Source organism: Aulostomus chinensis, chromosome 9, assembly GCF_037954235.1.
Source record: "Aulostomus chinensis isolate RoL2024-O1b breed Wild chromosome 9, RoL_Achi_v1.0, whole genome shotgun sequence".
Lineage (NCBI taxonomy): Eukaryota > Metazoa > Chordata > Actinopteri > Syngnathiformes > Aulostomidae > Aulostomus > Aulostomus chinensis.
In genome coordinates this window covers 11,344,438-11,358,908 of record NC_141328.1, presented here as the reverse complement: position 1 = coordinate 11,358,908, position 14,471 = coordinate 11,344,438, and the positions used below count along the sequence as shown (strand labels likewise).

Below are 14,471 nucleotides of genomic sequence, written 5' to 3'. Positions count from 1 at the left end.
AGCAAATTAGTCTCTAGCAAGCCACTGAATGTTTTGTCAGACCACTTGAAGTATACCATAAAACATCATGGCCCTCCATAATTCTTCAAAGGCTGTCTCTGCCAAGAGCTTTAATTGTTAATCTGTTTTGCAGGGAAATGGATTTCCCCTAGAATACTGTTACTCAAATATTTGTTCTTTTGAAATTCTGAGAGGCAAGAAGAAGATGAAAACAAACACTGAAGGAGTAACGGCTCTTGTTTTTCCTTTTACCTTGAGTGTGTACTTGCTTTATTTTACTGTTTCATGTACTTTTTCAGCCACTCGTCTAAATTCATCTGTATAAGGCTTCTAGTGAAGAACAAGCTTTCGTTTTTTGTCGCGGAGCTTCTATTTCTATATGGACAGCCTCTTCCTGTGCCTGTGAGTTGTGTTGTTGGAGATTAGCATGGCATACCTTGCAGTAATTTGATGTGAAAAATGCAAATCAGCATCGTAGACTCTTATCAACTCCATGTGGCTCTGTGTAAACCATAAAAGTCTGAATGTATGTGTTTTTATTTGGAGAGGAGGCCTGGTAGAGAAGAACGGCTGGATGGGGTCTCTGCAGTCTCAATCTCATCATGTTGTGTCATTAAACATGCAGCTGCCTACACACACACAAATGCACTAAATTTTCTACAAAGCAGACCCTCTGTATTGTTAAGTAGAAGGTCCGATATAATTAACCTGAGATACCTACCCCTCTCTCCCTCTCTGCTCCCCCTTCATCCTGTGATATATTTTACCTATGAATCCCCTTTATTAAGGAAAACATACTCTTTCCTTACTCTGAGCCACAATTAATGTTGTTTTTGTCAGCTTGACAATCAAGAAAGATAACAGTTAGTGTACACATGCAGACACATTTCAACAGGAGTTTCAAATGTATATGTACCCTGTCTATGAACAAGCATGATGTTACACACTTTGTCGTGCAGTCTGCTGTCATTTGTTTGACAGAAAGATAACAACAAGGCCAAATTTTTGCTGTCTATTTGATTTATTTAAGACCAGGTATTGATAAACTTAAGTTTAAGTTGTGATAAAAATTTCTTATGACATGGCTGCAGCATCTCTCCTCTCTCTGTTAATGCAGTTCCTCCATACACGCACATACAGTATACACACACACACACACACACACACACAGAGCAGGTCAGTGCATTTTCTTGCCCTGTCTGTGTCTGATCTGTTGATTTTATTCATCAGCATGATGTTTTATAAAGTCACCCCAAAACCCAACTCGCGTTTATTTGCATGTTTTCCATGTATAGATTCACCCACGATTCAGTTTTCAAAGCAGAAAGCTGCATGTGGAAGATACTTATTTAAACAGTCGAAACTAGCGTGATGGTGAATGACATCGACTCCGACCAGGTGTACTTATTAAATTAAACAATTATATACGGAGGCTTTTATATTAAACAGGAGAGTCTGTGTCTCTCTGTCAGAAACTGTCAGACCTTCTCAGAGCAGGGCAGACTGATCACTAATCAATCGGACTGATTAAAAAAATAAAAATGCCAAAATTGGTCTCAAACTATACCTGAGTGTCTGTACAAATAAAGTCTCTGTGTGTGAAACACTGCAGAGTAACATAACATGACATTAACAGAAAGACAGAGAGGGTTGTGTCAACAAGAGAACCCAGGACCCACAAAAGATCCTGTGAGTTCATTATTTTAGTAGAATCAACAGACACAAATCTTGCGAGTGTTGTGCAAATAAAAGAGTTACCTTCTAGACAGACCGAGAAAGATGCGCATCTCCAAAAATAGAAAATCATGTCATGGTGCCAGTGTTTTGATGTGGCAGGCCGCCATAAATAAAGCACTGTTTACTGAGCTACAGAGGATCACGATATGTTGTGATAGAAAAAGTATTCAGATCCTTTACTTAAGTAAAGCATTAATACCACTATGTACAAATATCTAATTACAATTACAAATCTGGTATGTAATTGTTCCCTTTTCTTGAAAAATCAACATTTTTATTGCTTTTGTTATACTTAAATGGCTCTCCTCCTGGTGTTTTTGATTACTGAATACAGACACTCAAACTAATAGGAGGAGAAAAAGGTGTCATGTTGGTGAACCAATCCCTTGTAGGACTCTGTGTGTGCTTGAGTAAAAAGTAAAGTAAAAACAGTAAAAGTACAGTCAAAATAAAGTTACTTTACTTAGTACTTTTACATTAGCATTTCATACTTGTCCATTAAAGAGACTTGTTTTATTTTCTCTTTTGCTCTTTAATAAAGCAAAAGTAACGTAATCGAAAAAAATGCATAATGCACAATACTTCTTCTCTGATCACTCGATTAATCGCCAGAATAATCAATACATCACTCGATTATTAAAAGAATCAATAGCTCCAGCCCTATAATATCATAATTTTAGGTTGCAATGTCATCTGGCTGCAGGGATAACGCCTCTGATCATTTTACCAAAGCAGCATACCAGTCATAGTTCACCTGAGTGTTGAAGTTGTTGAAACATTCCATCTTATTAGCAGATTATAAAATATATATATATACAGTATGTATATATGATATATATATTTCATTTGAGTCATTAAAAACCTGCAACTTTCCCCAGCAGCAAAACCATGTGAGTATCTTCTCAATATTCTGTGTACATATACCCACAAGGTTTCATTGATGATTTAAAATTCTGATGAGCTGGAGTGAAGCAGCCATCATTCTTTACAGCTGATTGTTTGACCATTTGTTCTGGTAATATTAGTTGTTTATCTGATGATGTCATGTAAAGATCAGAAAGGCTGCTAAAGTCTTTATAAATGTGTCCATGCATGCAGTAAAGTCCCTGCACCAAATTTTGTTGGACATTAACCGCAGAAGTAGTAACTGCAGGTCTTAATTCTCTGCTCAACTTCTACTTTCTGGAATATTTTTTAGAGTAAAAACACATTTATTTTTTCATTTTGATTCAACTCTATTCCAATTGCTGATAAACAGAACATGGATTTATGTTTGTCAATTCACAAATGACCTAAAAAATATTTGGGTCCCTAAAGTATATTTTTGATGCTATGATATCAAACATGTTGAACAAAGAGGGTCAAATATTTATGAAGATTAGGGAACGACCGATATGTTATGCTATTATTGGGCTCAAAAAATCTTTATTGTTCAGGCCCTGATGATGATCCATGCTCTTGCTTCCACTTGTATTGGTTGATTGATTCAATGAACAGTTGACTGGTGCATCACTTTCAAAGTTGCTGCCATTAGGGATTGTGGGATAGCATTTGTCTCCTGTTTGTGTATCCTATGCTGAAGGAGCAAATATGGGATGCATTGAGCCTCCTTTCCAAAACATTTTTTGGAAATTCAGACAGCACTTATCATGGCAGTCAAGGAAATACTTCCAGTTACGTCGCACAAATAAGAACCCTTGTTAAGCAAAATTGACTAGTCAGACACACCCACAAATACTCATCCTCTGGCGAGGATGCATTATTTACACAGCAAAAGAAAAAGAGTACATAAAGTTTCACACACATCAGTAGATACCTGCTGTGAACAGAGGAATTTTAAACAAATGTCAATATAACCACCAGCATCAAAGCCCAGATTGTCAGGTGCATGGTAGAAACAGGATCCAAATGCAGACCAAAGAGCAGGCAAAGTAAAAGAACGAAGGTTGTCTTTAACAATAGACAGGAAACAAAACCAAAGGAAAAAACAAAGGAATAGGTGGGTAGTCTAAGCAGAAGTTCTCACAGTCTTACACAAAAAGCTGAATGTATGTGCTGAATCAAAATGCAATGCAACTTATCACACAAAAAGTAACAGGTGGGGGAAGATGAGGGTGAGGAAGGAGCTGATTGGATAAGAAACACAAGGACCTGGGGCCTCATTTATAAAGCTTGCTTGGTTACGCAAAAAAACGGGCTTGGAAGTGCGTATGCAACTTCTTATGCAAGAGTTGTGATTTATAGAAAAAAAAGACTAGCGTAGGAATGTGCGCAACTTTAAGCAAACTACCGACCTTGCTTACGCACATTTTGGAGACAATTGCGACAAGGTGAGAACAATTGGTTAATGAAAAGAGCGCATATAAATAGCCTTGCAGTGGCAGCCGTGCGCAATGCAGCACAATGGATGCACACTTGAAGACCATGCCAATGGACGGATCCGACTGGAGAGGGTGTCCGAGATCGGGAAGATTTCCTGGCTCATGACTGCCTAATAAGCCCTTTCAGACTACCTAGAGCTTTGCTCTTGGATCTGATTGCTGAATTGAATCCAATTTTAGAGCGACCAACCCACCGGAACCGCACCATTGAAGTGCTGACAATGTTGGGTTTCTTGGCAATTGGCTCGTTCCAGGGGGAATTGTCCGACAGTTATGCTTATTTATTTTGACCGCCATATCACAATACAGGCCTAACTTAAATTTATAAAATAAATCAGTATCGATAATAAAGATATAAATTTAATTTATAGATTTCTATTCTATTCAGGAAATAGAAATCTATAAATTCTGTGCGAATAGGTCTGGGATATCGCAGCCATCCCTCAGTGCGGCTCTGCCAGCTGTTTATAGCCTAGTTTACAAATGTAGACTACTACATCAAGACTATGTGCAATGGAAACAAAGTCCATATGCATGTATCACATTTTGTTTAAAGATAAATGTGACTAAATCCTTTTTAGTTTGTGTTTTTACAATGTCGATTTACGAACTTTCACCACATAAGTGGCGGTGGATAACGGAGTTCTAAGTTTGTTAAAACACTATTGTCACACGTGCACGTTTCACGTGTTTTCTGATCCCCACCTGTAGCCGCCACGCTCCTGGGTGCAAAGCCATATTTTTCTTTGCCTCCACCTTCAGATCAGACCACTTCTTTTTTATTTTGGCAACGCTGCGCTCCGTGCCAGCCGCGCTTACCGCCGTGGCCACAGCGTGCCATTCAGTGGCTTTTCGTTTGTTGGTAATTCCACTTGAATGGCCGCCGAATAAAGTTTCCCGTCTCCGCGCTACCTCATCAACAAGCACCTCCATCTTGGTCTCTGAAAAGTTCCTCTTTTGTCTGGTTGATGCCATGATTGAGCGTGAAATGCCGTGGATTCATCATGCGTATTTATATGCAAAACACATTCATGAGGTAATTTGCACGACCATACATGGTGAATTGTGGGCGTGGAGAGGGAGGGACATGAATCAAATCCTGCTGTGCAACTTTCTGGCTGGACTGTGACATATAAAGGGAACGTGCGTGCAGGTGTGCGTACGCACGGTTTTATAAATCTTTTTTTTTTTTTTTTGCGTAGACACTTTTCAGCTTTTCGGCGTACGTAAACTTTTAGTTTGGATCCTACGCCAGGTTTTATAGATGAGGCCCCAGGTCTGTGACTGACAAAGACTAATGAATGAGTGTATGGAAAGATAAAGGTGAGAGATTAAAAAAGGTTATAATTGGACAAAGACAGGAATTTTAAAGCTAATAAAGACAGGAGGGAAGTGTTTACAAAATAAAACAGGAAATGACTAAAAATATGAGCAAGAGAAATAACGCAAAAACACAAAAGCAAAACCAAATGTCCAACATGAGTCCAAACTAAAAATGCACACCTAAAAATGGACACAGCCCAGATTAGTTTTAATCACATTAGGAATGGGTTCAATGACATTTACGTAGAAGACTGGATCAAGACATCCCTAAACAATACTGAAGGTTTAAGGTATCACTTATAGTAAGTCATTATTATTAAGTTATTTTTCAATGTGTGCAGAGTTAAGAGAAGAAAGAACTGCACTAAAACAAGACACATAGTCAGGTGCAGATGTTTCTTTCCATTAGTGATACATGTCATATAACTGATGTAACACCCTCTTCGTTACCGGAATAATACTTACAGGCAATAGACACAAAAACATTGTACCTCAAAACATGGTTATAGCTGACATGGAGGAATAAAAAAAGCAGTCGACACAAGAGAGGTAAAGAGAAAGAAAATCTCAGAGAAGAAGGAGAAATGCTTGGGCAGCTTGGGAGCTCAGTGCAGAAACTTGCTTTAATCTACACATCAAATGAAAGGAGACAATGAGAGTGGTGAAGTGCTGTTACTGTCTTTTGTGTAAATGTGTGTCTGTGCACACTCTCCTCATGAGAAAATATGCTGTGTGTGTGTGTGTATGTTCCTGCACTGATACCTGAGGTAGAGCTACTCTGCTTTTACTTAGGAAGGAAATTTGTATTCCAAAATTGCATTTTTTTTTTTAGACTGAAAGCTCCTCTGCCATAAAATGTGGGTTGTACTGTTTTAATGCTACTCATTAAACACATGCTCATGCATAGATATTAACTTGGCTAGCACTCTTACTGAAAAAAGTACATACACACGCATGCACACATACACACGAATGCATGCACACACTATAATTAAAAACAGAGTGTGCTCCACTGCTCTTAACATCATCTTATGTTTGACTCTGGTTTTTAAATATGCAAATTCATGTCCATTTCAGTATCACTGTAATAGATAGGGTAATACCTGCAATTACATTGTAAAGGCAAAAACCCAAGTGAGAGAGAGCAGAAATTGAATAAAACCCAAATGATTTAGATGGAAGAATATTATCATATTATTTACTTTTTACTTCAAAAGCGGAGGTAAGTTATATGTTGAATTATTGTACAACAATCATTTCACCCTTTGTTTGTGAGCCCAGTGTGCAAAGTAGGCAGTGTGCCCAATGCTGTTTTTATTGCAATGGCAGAGCACCAAATGAGAGATGGCTGATGAGGTGGGTGACTAGAGACTCTCTCTCATTAGGTCCGTTTCTGAGTGGATGACAGCCATCTGCCAAGTCTATGGTCTATATTACAGACTCTCTAATACGTTAGCTCATTGCTGTATTAATTCTCAACTGTGCAAGAATTTCTTTAAGTCAAGTCCAGGAGCCCTAGCAACCAATTCAGACTGTCCATCCCTCCATCCATTTTCTTCTGCTTATTGCTGTTTAGGGTCGCTGGGGGGGCTGGAGCCTATCCCAGTGGCTTTCGGGCGAGAGGCGGGGTACACCCTGGACAGGTCGCCAGTCCATCGCAGGGCCAACACATATAGACAGACAACCATTCACACTCACAGTCATACCTACGGTCAATTTAGAGTATCCAATCAGCCTAGTCCCCAATTGCATGTCTTTGGATGGTGGGAGGAAGCCAGAATACCTGCAGAGAACCCACGCAGGCACAGGGAGAACATGCAAACTCCACACAGAACGATCCCGTGCCCGAGCTGGGACTTGAACCTGGAACCTTCTTGCTGTGAGGCGACAGTGCTAACCACTGCCCCACCTTGCAGCCTTAATTCAGACTATATTGTCACTTATTATTTTGGATAGCAAATGTCATCTATTTACACAATTACAAGAAATAGAGCCACCATGATTATGCTTGCCTTCACCTGATAAATATAATTCCAAAAATTTCTGCCAGTTGTTTCATTTTTTGCCAATCCTGGGCTAGAGGCAGTATGTTCTGTATGTTCCTTTCACATTAATACAGTGTTTCATGAATGCCTTAAAGGAATTTGTTCAAATTTAGCACAAACAACAGTTTGGACACAAAAATGAACTGAAAAGATTCTGGTGGTCACAGATCAAGGTCACTAATACCTCAGATGAATACATACCCTTTCAAGAATTTCTTAACATTTTATCCACTTGGACTCAAGGATGAACTAAAAAGATTTGGATGAAAGGTCCAGCACACAATGACAGGCAAACATCATGGAAGCATATGGCCACAATGTGATTTTTAATTCTGCTGTTTGGACAGTATCCAGTGTGTTTCTGCCAGCTAAGCAACAGAGCTGTATACCCTTTCCCTTCATAATGAATCATACATTTTTTTTAAATGTTCCAGATTTTTGTATGCTTTTACTAGAGCTGGGTGATATGTCTTAAAAATAAAATCTCAGATTTTTTCGTTTTTTTTTTTTACAAAAAATCCAATTTCCATTTTTAATCGATTTCTGTCTGTCCAACTCAAAAGCAAACAACAGATGACAAATGGCTCAAAACAAGTTTTAAATTTCTTGTTTTTTTACTTTAGGGTTAAAGTGCAATATGTCGTGACTTGATAAGCTGGTGATGATTGCGTATCTTTAGAATGTTTAACAGTTGTTACTCGGGGCACCACTCATTGTAATTTAGTGTCATCCAACGAGAAAACGATCAGTCTCAGATTATATTTTATCAATGAGGCTTAAGACAAATAAGATGGCTCAGAGTCTTGACAATGACATGGAGAGGCGGGGAAAGTTTGACAACTACACATAAGCCCCTTTCACACTGCACCAAAAACGGTCAACACGGGTTTTTGGGCACTCTGAAAGGGTTGACTCAGCATTTCGACCCGCGTCGACCGACTCGCCAAGCGACCTGGGTGTTTAGCGGCTCGGCTCGGCTGCAGTGTAAAAAAGGCGCTCTGACATTTTCCAATCTTCGCCGAGTTTGTATGCTTTGCAAAAGAGACAATATTGCAATGCACGTAACGACAATGCCAACGTTCGATTCAGCGATGTCCACGTTATCATTTGTTTACCTCACAGTGTTCCTCCGCACGTTTACGTGAAATGATGACGTGAGTCAGCGCAATGACGTGCGAGACAAAAACACGGGCACGCAGCCCTCACAGTGGGAGTTCAGACCCGGGTCCTCTGGAAGCTTGAATGTGCCCTAATGCCGAGCAAACGCGGGTCCAAAACCAAATGTGTAGATCTGCTATTTTGGCCGCATGAGACTGTCGTGGAAGTCAAAGTATACGGGCCTCAAGTTGTCACGCCCCAAACAGAAACAGCACGAGTACCAAGAAGCATGGCGGATGAAAGCGAACGACCGGTGGATGAAGGGAACTTGGTGGAGAATTGGGAGAATAATGGCCAGGAGTTTGATGAAAATGCCAACGTAAGAGTGAGGAAAAAAAGAAGATTTGATTTAAGCGCTAGCGGTGGTGAAATATGCTGAGCAGCACTCCAGAGAAGCAGCCGCCAGCCAGTTTCACGTGGATCCCAAGCGCATTAGAGAATGGAAGAAACAAAAAAGTGAAATGAGTTTTCAGGCTGACTCAGATGGCAAGCGTGCTCATTTGTCAGGTGGAGGGAGGAAGAAAGTGAGTGAGGAGCTGGAAGCTAAACTGTGCCAGTGGATTCACCAAATGCGTGGACGGAACCTCAGAGTTTCCCAAAAAAATTATTCAAGTTAAGGCCAAGGAGATGTACGCTGTGGTGGATGATAAGAGAGATGGGGGCGTTCGAGGCGAGTGTCGGCTGGCTTTTCAGATTCCTCCCGTGCAACAACTTTTCTCTTAGGAGGAAAACAACTGTTGCTCATGAAGATGCTCCTATTGATAAGACTGTAAACTTCGTCATCTACTGCGGCCGGCAGATACAGAGCAAGAAGATCACCGCGAAGAATATCATCGCCATGGACGAAACAGCTGTCTGGTTTGACATGGTGGGTGACAGTACAGTTGATGCAAGAGGCGCCCGCTCCGTCTCGCTTAAGACAACCAGCCACGAGAAAGCTCGCATAACGGTAACCCTGGCAGCCAAAGCTGACGGGACAAAACTGAAGCCTTTCGTTGTTTTCAAGGGGGCCGTCCGCGATGTAAAAGCGATGCAGAACATCCCTGGTGCCGGGATAACTTCCTCCAAGAATGGGTGGTTCAACGACGGCCTGATGAAGGAATGACTCCAGAGGATGGTGGGGAAATTTCACTATGGAGCAAGGTTGCTCGCATGGGACGCATACCGCTGTCATATCAGCGTGGCCACCAAGGCAGAGCTGAAGAGGGGTATGGTGATAGTAATACTGGCTGTGATACCTGTAGGCTGTACCAAGTACATTCAGGCCCCCAACGTAGTGTGGAATGCGCCCTTCAAAGCCCACCTCTGTGACTCCTACGACACCTGGATGGCAGGTGACACTGACAAGACCTACACCAAGTCAGGGAACCTGAGAGCTTCTTCTCGCCGCCTACTGATCTTAAAAGCCTGGAATGGCCTGGATCAGGACACTGTGATCAACTCATTTAAGCTAGGAAAAAAAAAAGCACCATTTGTGCGTGTGTTTGCGTGTGTGTGAGAGAGTGAGACTGAGAGTGCTAGTGAGAGAGAGAGACAGAGAGGTGTATGCACACACTGGCTGATTTTTTCTTTTTTTTTCTTCTTTATCCTCTAAGGTGTTTGGGCTGACTATAGCAGCTGATGGGAGTGAGGACCACCTCATTCATTGCTTCAAGGAGGGGCAGCCATGCCAGGCAGGCAGGGAGCTGCTTGTGAGGGCTGGGGGGAGGCTGATGAGGCTTTTGAGGAAGAGCATGAGAGCGATGAGGAACAGGAGTTCTAAAACAAACTTGTGATTGACGACGAGGATGATGAGGGGGAAGGAGGGGAGGGAAAGGGCAAGAGTGAGGAAGAGGAGGTGGGAGGCGAGGAGGACGAGTGGCGCTGAGTTTTAAGTCTTGTGGGATCATTATGGCTGCTGTGTTGTTTTTTGTTGTTCAGTTTTACGGAGGAAGATGAGTGCATTTATTGTTACAGTAGGTCAGGCCTATTATTGCTGCTATATGGTAATTGTTTATTTTTATTTTCAACGGTATTCAGAGTTTACAGAGGATGATGAGTGGCATTGTTACTTTTGTGTTTTACCAGTACCGGTATGTTCGGTTTTACATGATAAGTGGCATTGAAAGTCCTACAGAAGGCCTATTTTTGTTCCTGTTTTGTATGGTATGCACTTTTTGTTAACTTGATATTTTGTACTGTAGTTTTTCTTTCTCCTTTTTTATTACTAATAATTGCACAACTCTCTCTTTTTCTTACCGTAAAGTGTTCTTGGGTACAGTGTTCTGTGGACAATCTTGATAATTGCACTACTGTTCTTCATTAAAGTACCTGTAATTGCTCAACTGCCTCTTTTTCCTTCTAATAAAGTGTTCTTGTGTAAAGTGTTCTCTGGACAATATTGATATTTGCACTACTGTTCTTTAAAGTACTACAGTATATTGTTATACCTTGTATACCTATTGCTAAAAATACATATATATATATATATATATATATATATATATATATATATATATATGTGTGTGTGTGCGCGCAACTATGTGAGTGTTTTTAGGTGTGTGTGTGGGTGTGTGTTAAGTGAGGGATTCTGTGAAAAGAGGTTTCAGTTACGAGGCAACATTACTAAATACACAGAGCTTCATTTAACAGGGACACAGTACCCTTCAACCACACAAACATCCTTACTGACTTGAACAGTTAGAACTCTGGAATGTTCAAACACACAGACATCCAGAGAGAGATTACAGTCTTATTTTAATCTGGCAATGCTTCTTTAATGTAGTGGTCTTGGGTTTTCCCGCCAGACGAATGTTTATGGCCTCCTGCGGGGGTAGGGGTTGCAGAGAGGTGAGAAACCCCCTTTTTCTAACCCTCCTGACTGGAATTATGAGTTCCTGGGTCAGGGTGAACCAGTGTTGTTTTTGGCAGGCATTTTAGATTTAATTTTAGTCTTAGTCTTTTGGACTAAATGCTTCTTAGTTTTAGTCACATTTTAGTCATTTCTATCCTTGATAGTTTTAGTCTAGTTTTAGTCGACGAAAACTCAAAAAGGTTTTAGTCTAGTTTTAGTCAACGAAAACTCAAAAAGGTTTTAGTCTAGTTTTAGTCAACGAAAACTCAAAAAGGTTTTAGTCAAAAATCAAAGATATCTATAAATAAAAGATATATGTGTATGTACTTAGTAGGCCAATACAGGTATTAGAATGAAGCACACTGAAACTGATCCAACTTTCAAAGGATGAGTTTTTACCCCTCTTTTTCTTTCTCTACCCTTTATTTTTATTATTTTGTTGCAGATGCAGACAACATACTGGCACACAATAAGAGTATTGTATCATGGTGAATCACAATAAAATATGATGAAACAAAAAATAAAACCACACTTGACTTCCATATAAAGTAGGATGGGAAAATATCAACATGGCCATGAATGGCTTTACAAACATGTAAACATCAAAACAAAATTTCTTGCTCTGCATATATAAAACAACTATTTATGGCAACCAAACAGAAGCAACATGGAAGCCCACTAGGACCTGTACTATGACACTACTCCAGAAGTGACTTGCCGTTAGGTAGCCTACCGGTTCAATTTGAGGAAAGCGCTTCTCTCTAAAATGACTCTGGCTGTGTTACGATGGCCATGACTGAGGTCACCTGTAACGCTGAAGACTCTCTCAGCAAATGCTTGAGATGCAGGCATGACCAGAAGATCTAAGGCAATCGGTTTCAGGAGTGGATAAGAATAATATGACTGTGCAACCCAAAAGTCAATGGCACTTAGGGCAGTCTCTTCTTCTGTTAAGGGCTGTGACAGCTGCTGCTTGAACTTATTCATTTCCTGCCTGACAGACGGCTTTGGGCAGCTAGACCTAGATGGCTGGTTCGTTTCTGACAAATATTTGAATCTGGACCGCTTTCTCTCTGGTGCGAGTTCCTCTGCTGTTCCTTCTTCTCCCTTCACTGATTCCTCCTCAACCTCCTCCTCTCGTATTACTGGTGGCACCAACTGAACAATGTAATCTTGTGCTTCGCTTAAAATCTCCTGAATTTGTTTGTCATCATTTGTAAGAAGTGCTTCTGTGTTCATTGTCGGGTCATGGAAGCATGCAGCAGCAGCAAGGGGTGAGAATTTTGAGCTTGCCTTGTCAAGAAAGCAGCTGAACCGCTGGTCTATGTTTGCCTTCATCTTTATTGCCAAGGACCCTAGGTCCTTGAAGGTACAACCCTGGGCATGGAGGAAGTCAGACAGGTGAGCTTGCAGGTCCAGAAGGGCAGGAATCACAAGTGACAAAGACTGTGTGTCGGTCTGGAGCATCTGTGTATGCTCAGCGAAGGGGAGGAGCAATTGTTTGACAGCAGTCAGCTTTTGCCACTCGCTTGGCAGTAGACAGTCCCAGGTCATCCCATCAGCAACCTTAACAACAGAGTCCTTGACTTGGAGAAGCCAGGAAATCATCAGGTATGTGCTGGACCATCTAGTGGGGCAGTCTTTGATAAGAGTTAGTTGGCACTCCTTAAGCAGCTGCTCTGTTGCCACTGATGACTTGCGAAAGAGTTTGACCAGCACTCGGACTTTATCCAGAAGTCGATTGACACTTGCTTCTTGTTAGATCATGTTCACCACAAGCTTCAGTGTGTGTACAACACAAAGGGTCCTCACCATGGCTCCATACCTTGATAGAAAAGACAAGAACACAGCAAAAGAAATAATTACTCTTCTATAGTAAATTCATTACAATTATCACAAGAAACACCATGTAATACAACAATCTACCGTATGTACACACATAGTATGCACACATTCATTTCCAAAAGTGAATATAACCAATCATAGCTGACTGTGGAGAGAAAAAAACACATCTAAACATGTGACTGACTGCTAAACTGAAATAATTTACCTCTGTTCGTCAGCAGCCAGCACAGGGTCTTCAGTGTCGCTGTCTTGGGAGTTCTCCTCCGTGCTGGTCTCCTCAACATCCTGTACAGATTTGAATACTGTAACCATGTTGCTTCCGTTTTCAGTTATGGCTGTCAGTATTTTGTCTTGCGGTATTCCCCTGTGCATTGGTCAACACACATTTTTATACTCTCTGCAGTGTGTGGGTGAGTAAGCTGGGTAAGAGTTAATAATATGTGACGTGCTTTTTTGTCCTCTGGGCAATAGTAGCAGGCACTTATTGCAAGAAACGAGGCTGTGAGACCTTCTTTGGACTATATGTCCAGGCCAATGGTGATTCTTCGTGCTGTGGCAAGTTGCTCTCTGAATTTTAGTTTTTCATCATTGTATACTTTCTCAATTAAATTGTTCACTTTAGATCTTTTGGGGATGGTCAGTCTTTTGTCAAACATCTCTATCATGAGGATGAATTCCTCATCCTCAACAATGGCAGCAGGAAGCCCCGTCCGACCGATCCATAAAGCAATTTATGGCCACCACCCATTTCCTTATTCCGTTGTTCTCGAGAGTCCTCGTCATATTTTGTTGACGCTGCAAACGACACTTTTAAGGAGGTATTACTAGTATAGTATTAAATACATTTAATACTATACTAGTAATACACACTAGACCTCCTGTAAATGCCTACAGATAAAGACAGACTTAATGTTACGTATAATTCAAGATATGATTGTGCTCACAGCAGTAGCAGTTTAAGGCACAGTATGAAAGATATACCGGTAATTGTGGCAACAGTATAATCAAATATATTGCAATTTGATGACTCATAACATGTGTCACGTCCCCATGGTCATGGGCATGGGGGCGTGGCATCATTTGTGACTTCCTTCCCTTCCCAGGTTGGAGCTTTACGGGGCGGAGCTGCTGACTAATTGGGAGCACCTG

At 40.9% G+C, this 14,471-nt stretch overlaps 1 protein-coding gene across 7 annotated transcripts in view; it reads left to right on the top strand.

Moving 5' to 3' along the window:
• Nucleotides 1–14,471, top strand: part of nkain4 (sodium/potassium transporting ATPase interacting 4) — a 106,804-nt gene that overhangs the window by 48,477 nt on the left and 43,856 nt on the right. The window contains exon 5 of one of the 7 annotated variants that reach the window (XM_086213787.1): nucleotides 10,240–11,067. The exons of the other annotated variants lie outside the window; for them this stretch is intronic. Within the exon in view, the coding sequence (XP_086069913.1) occupies nucleotides 10,240–10,419 (180 nt within the window). The 3' untranslated portion in view covers nucleotides 10,420–11,067. Of the gene's footprint in view, nucleotides 1–10,239; nucleotides 11,068–14,471 lie in introns of those variants that run through there. 7 annotated transcript variants of the gene reach the window in all.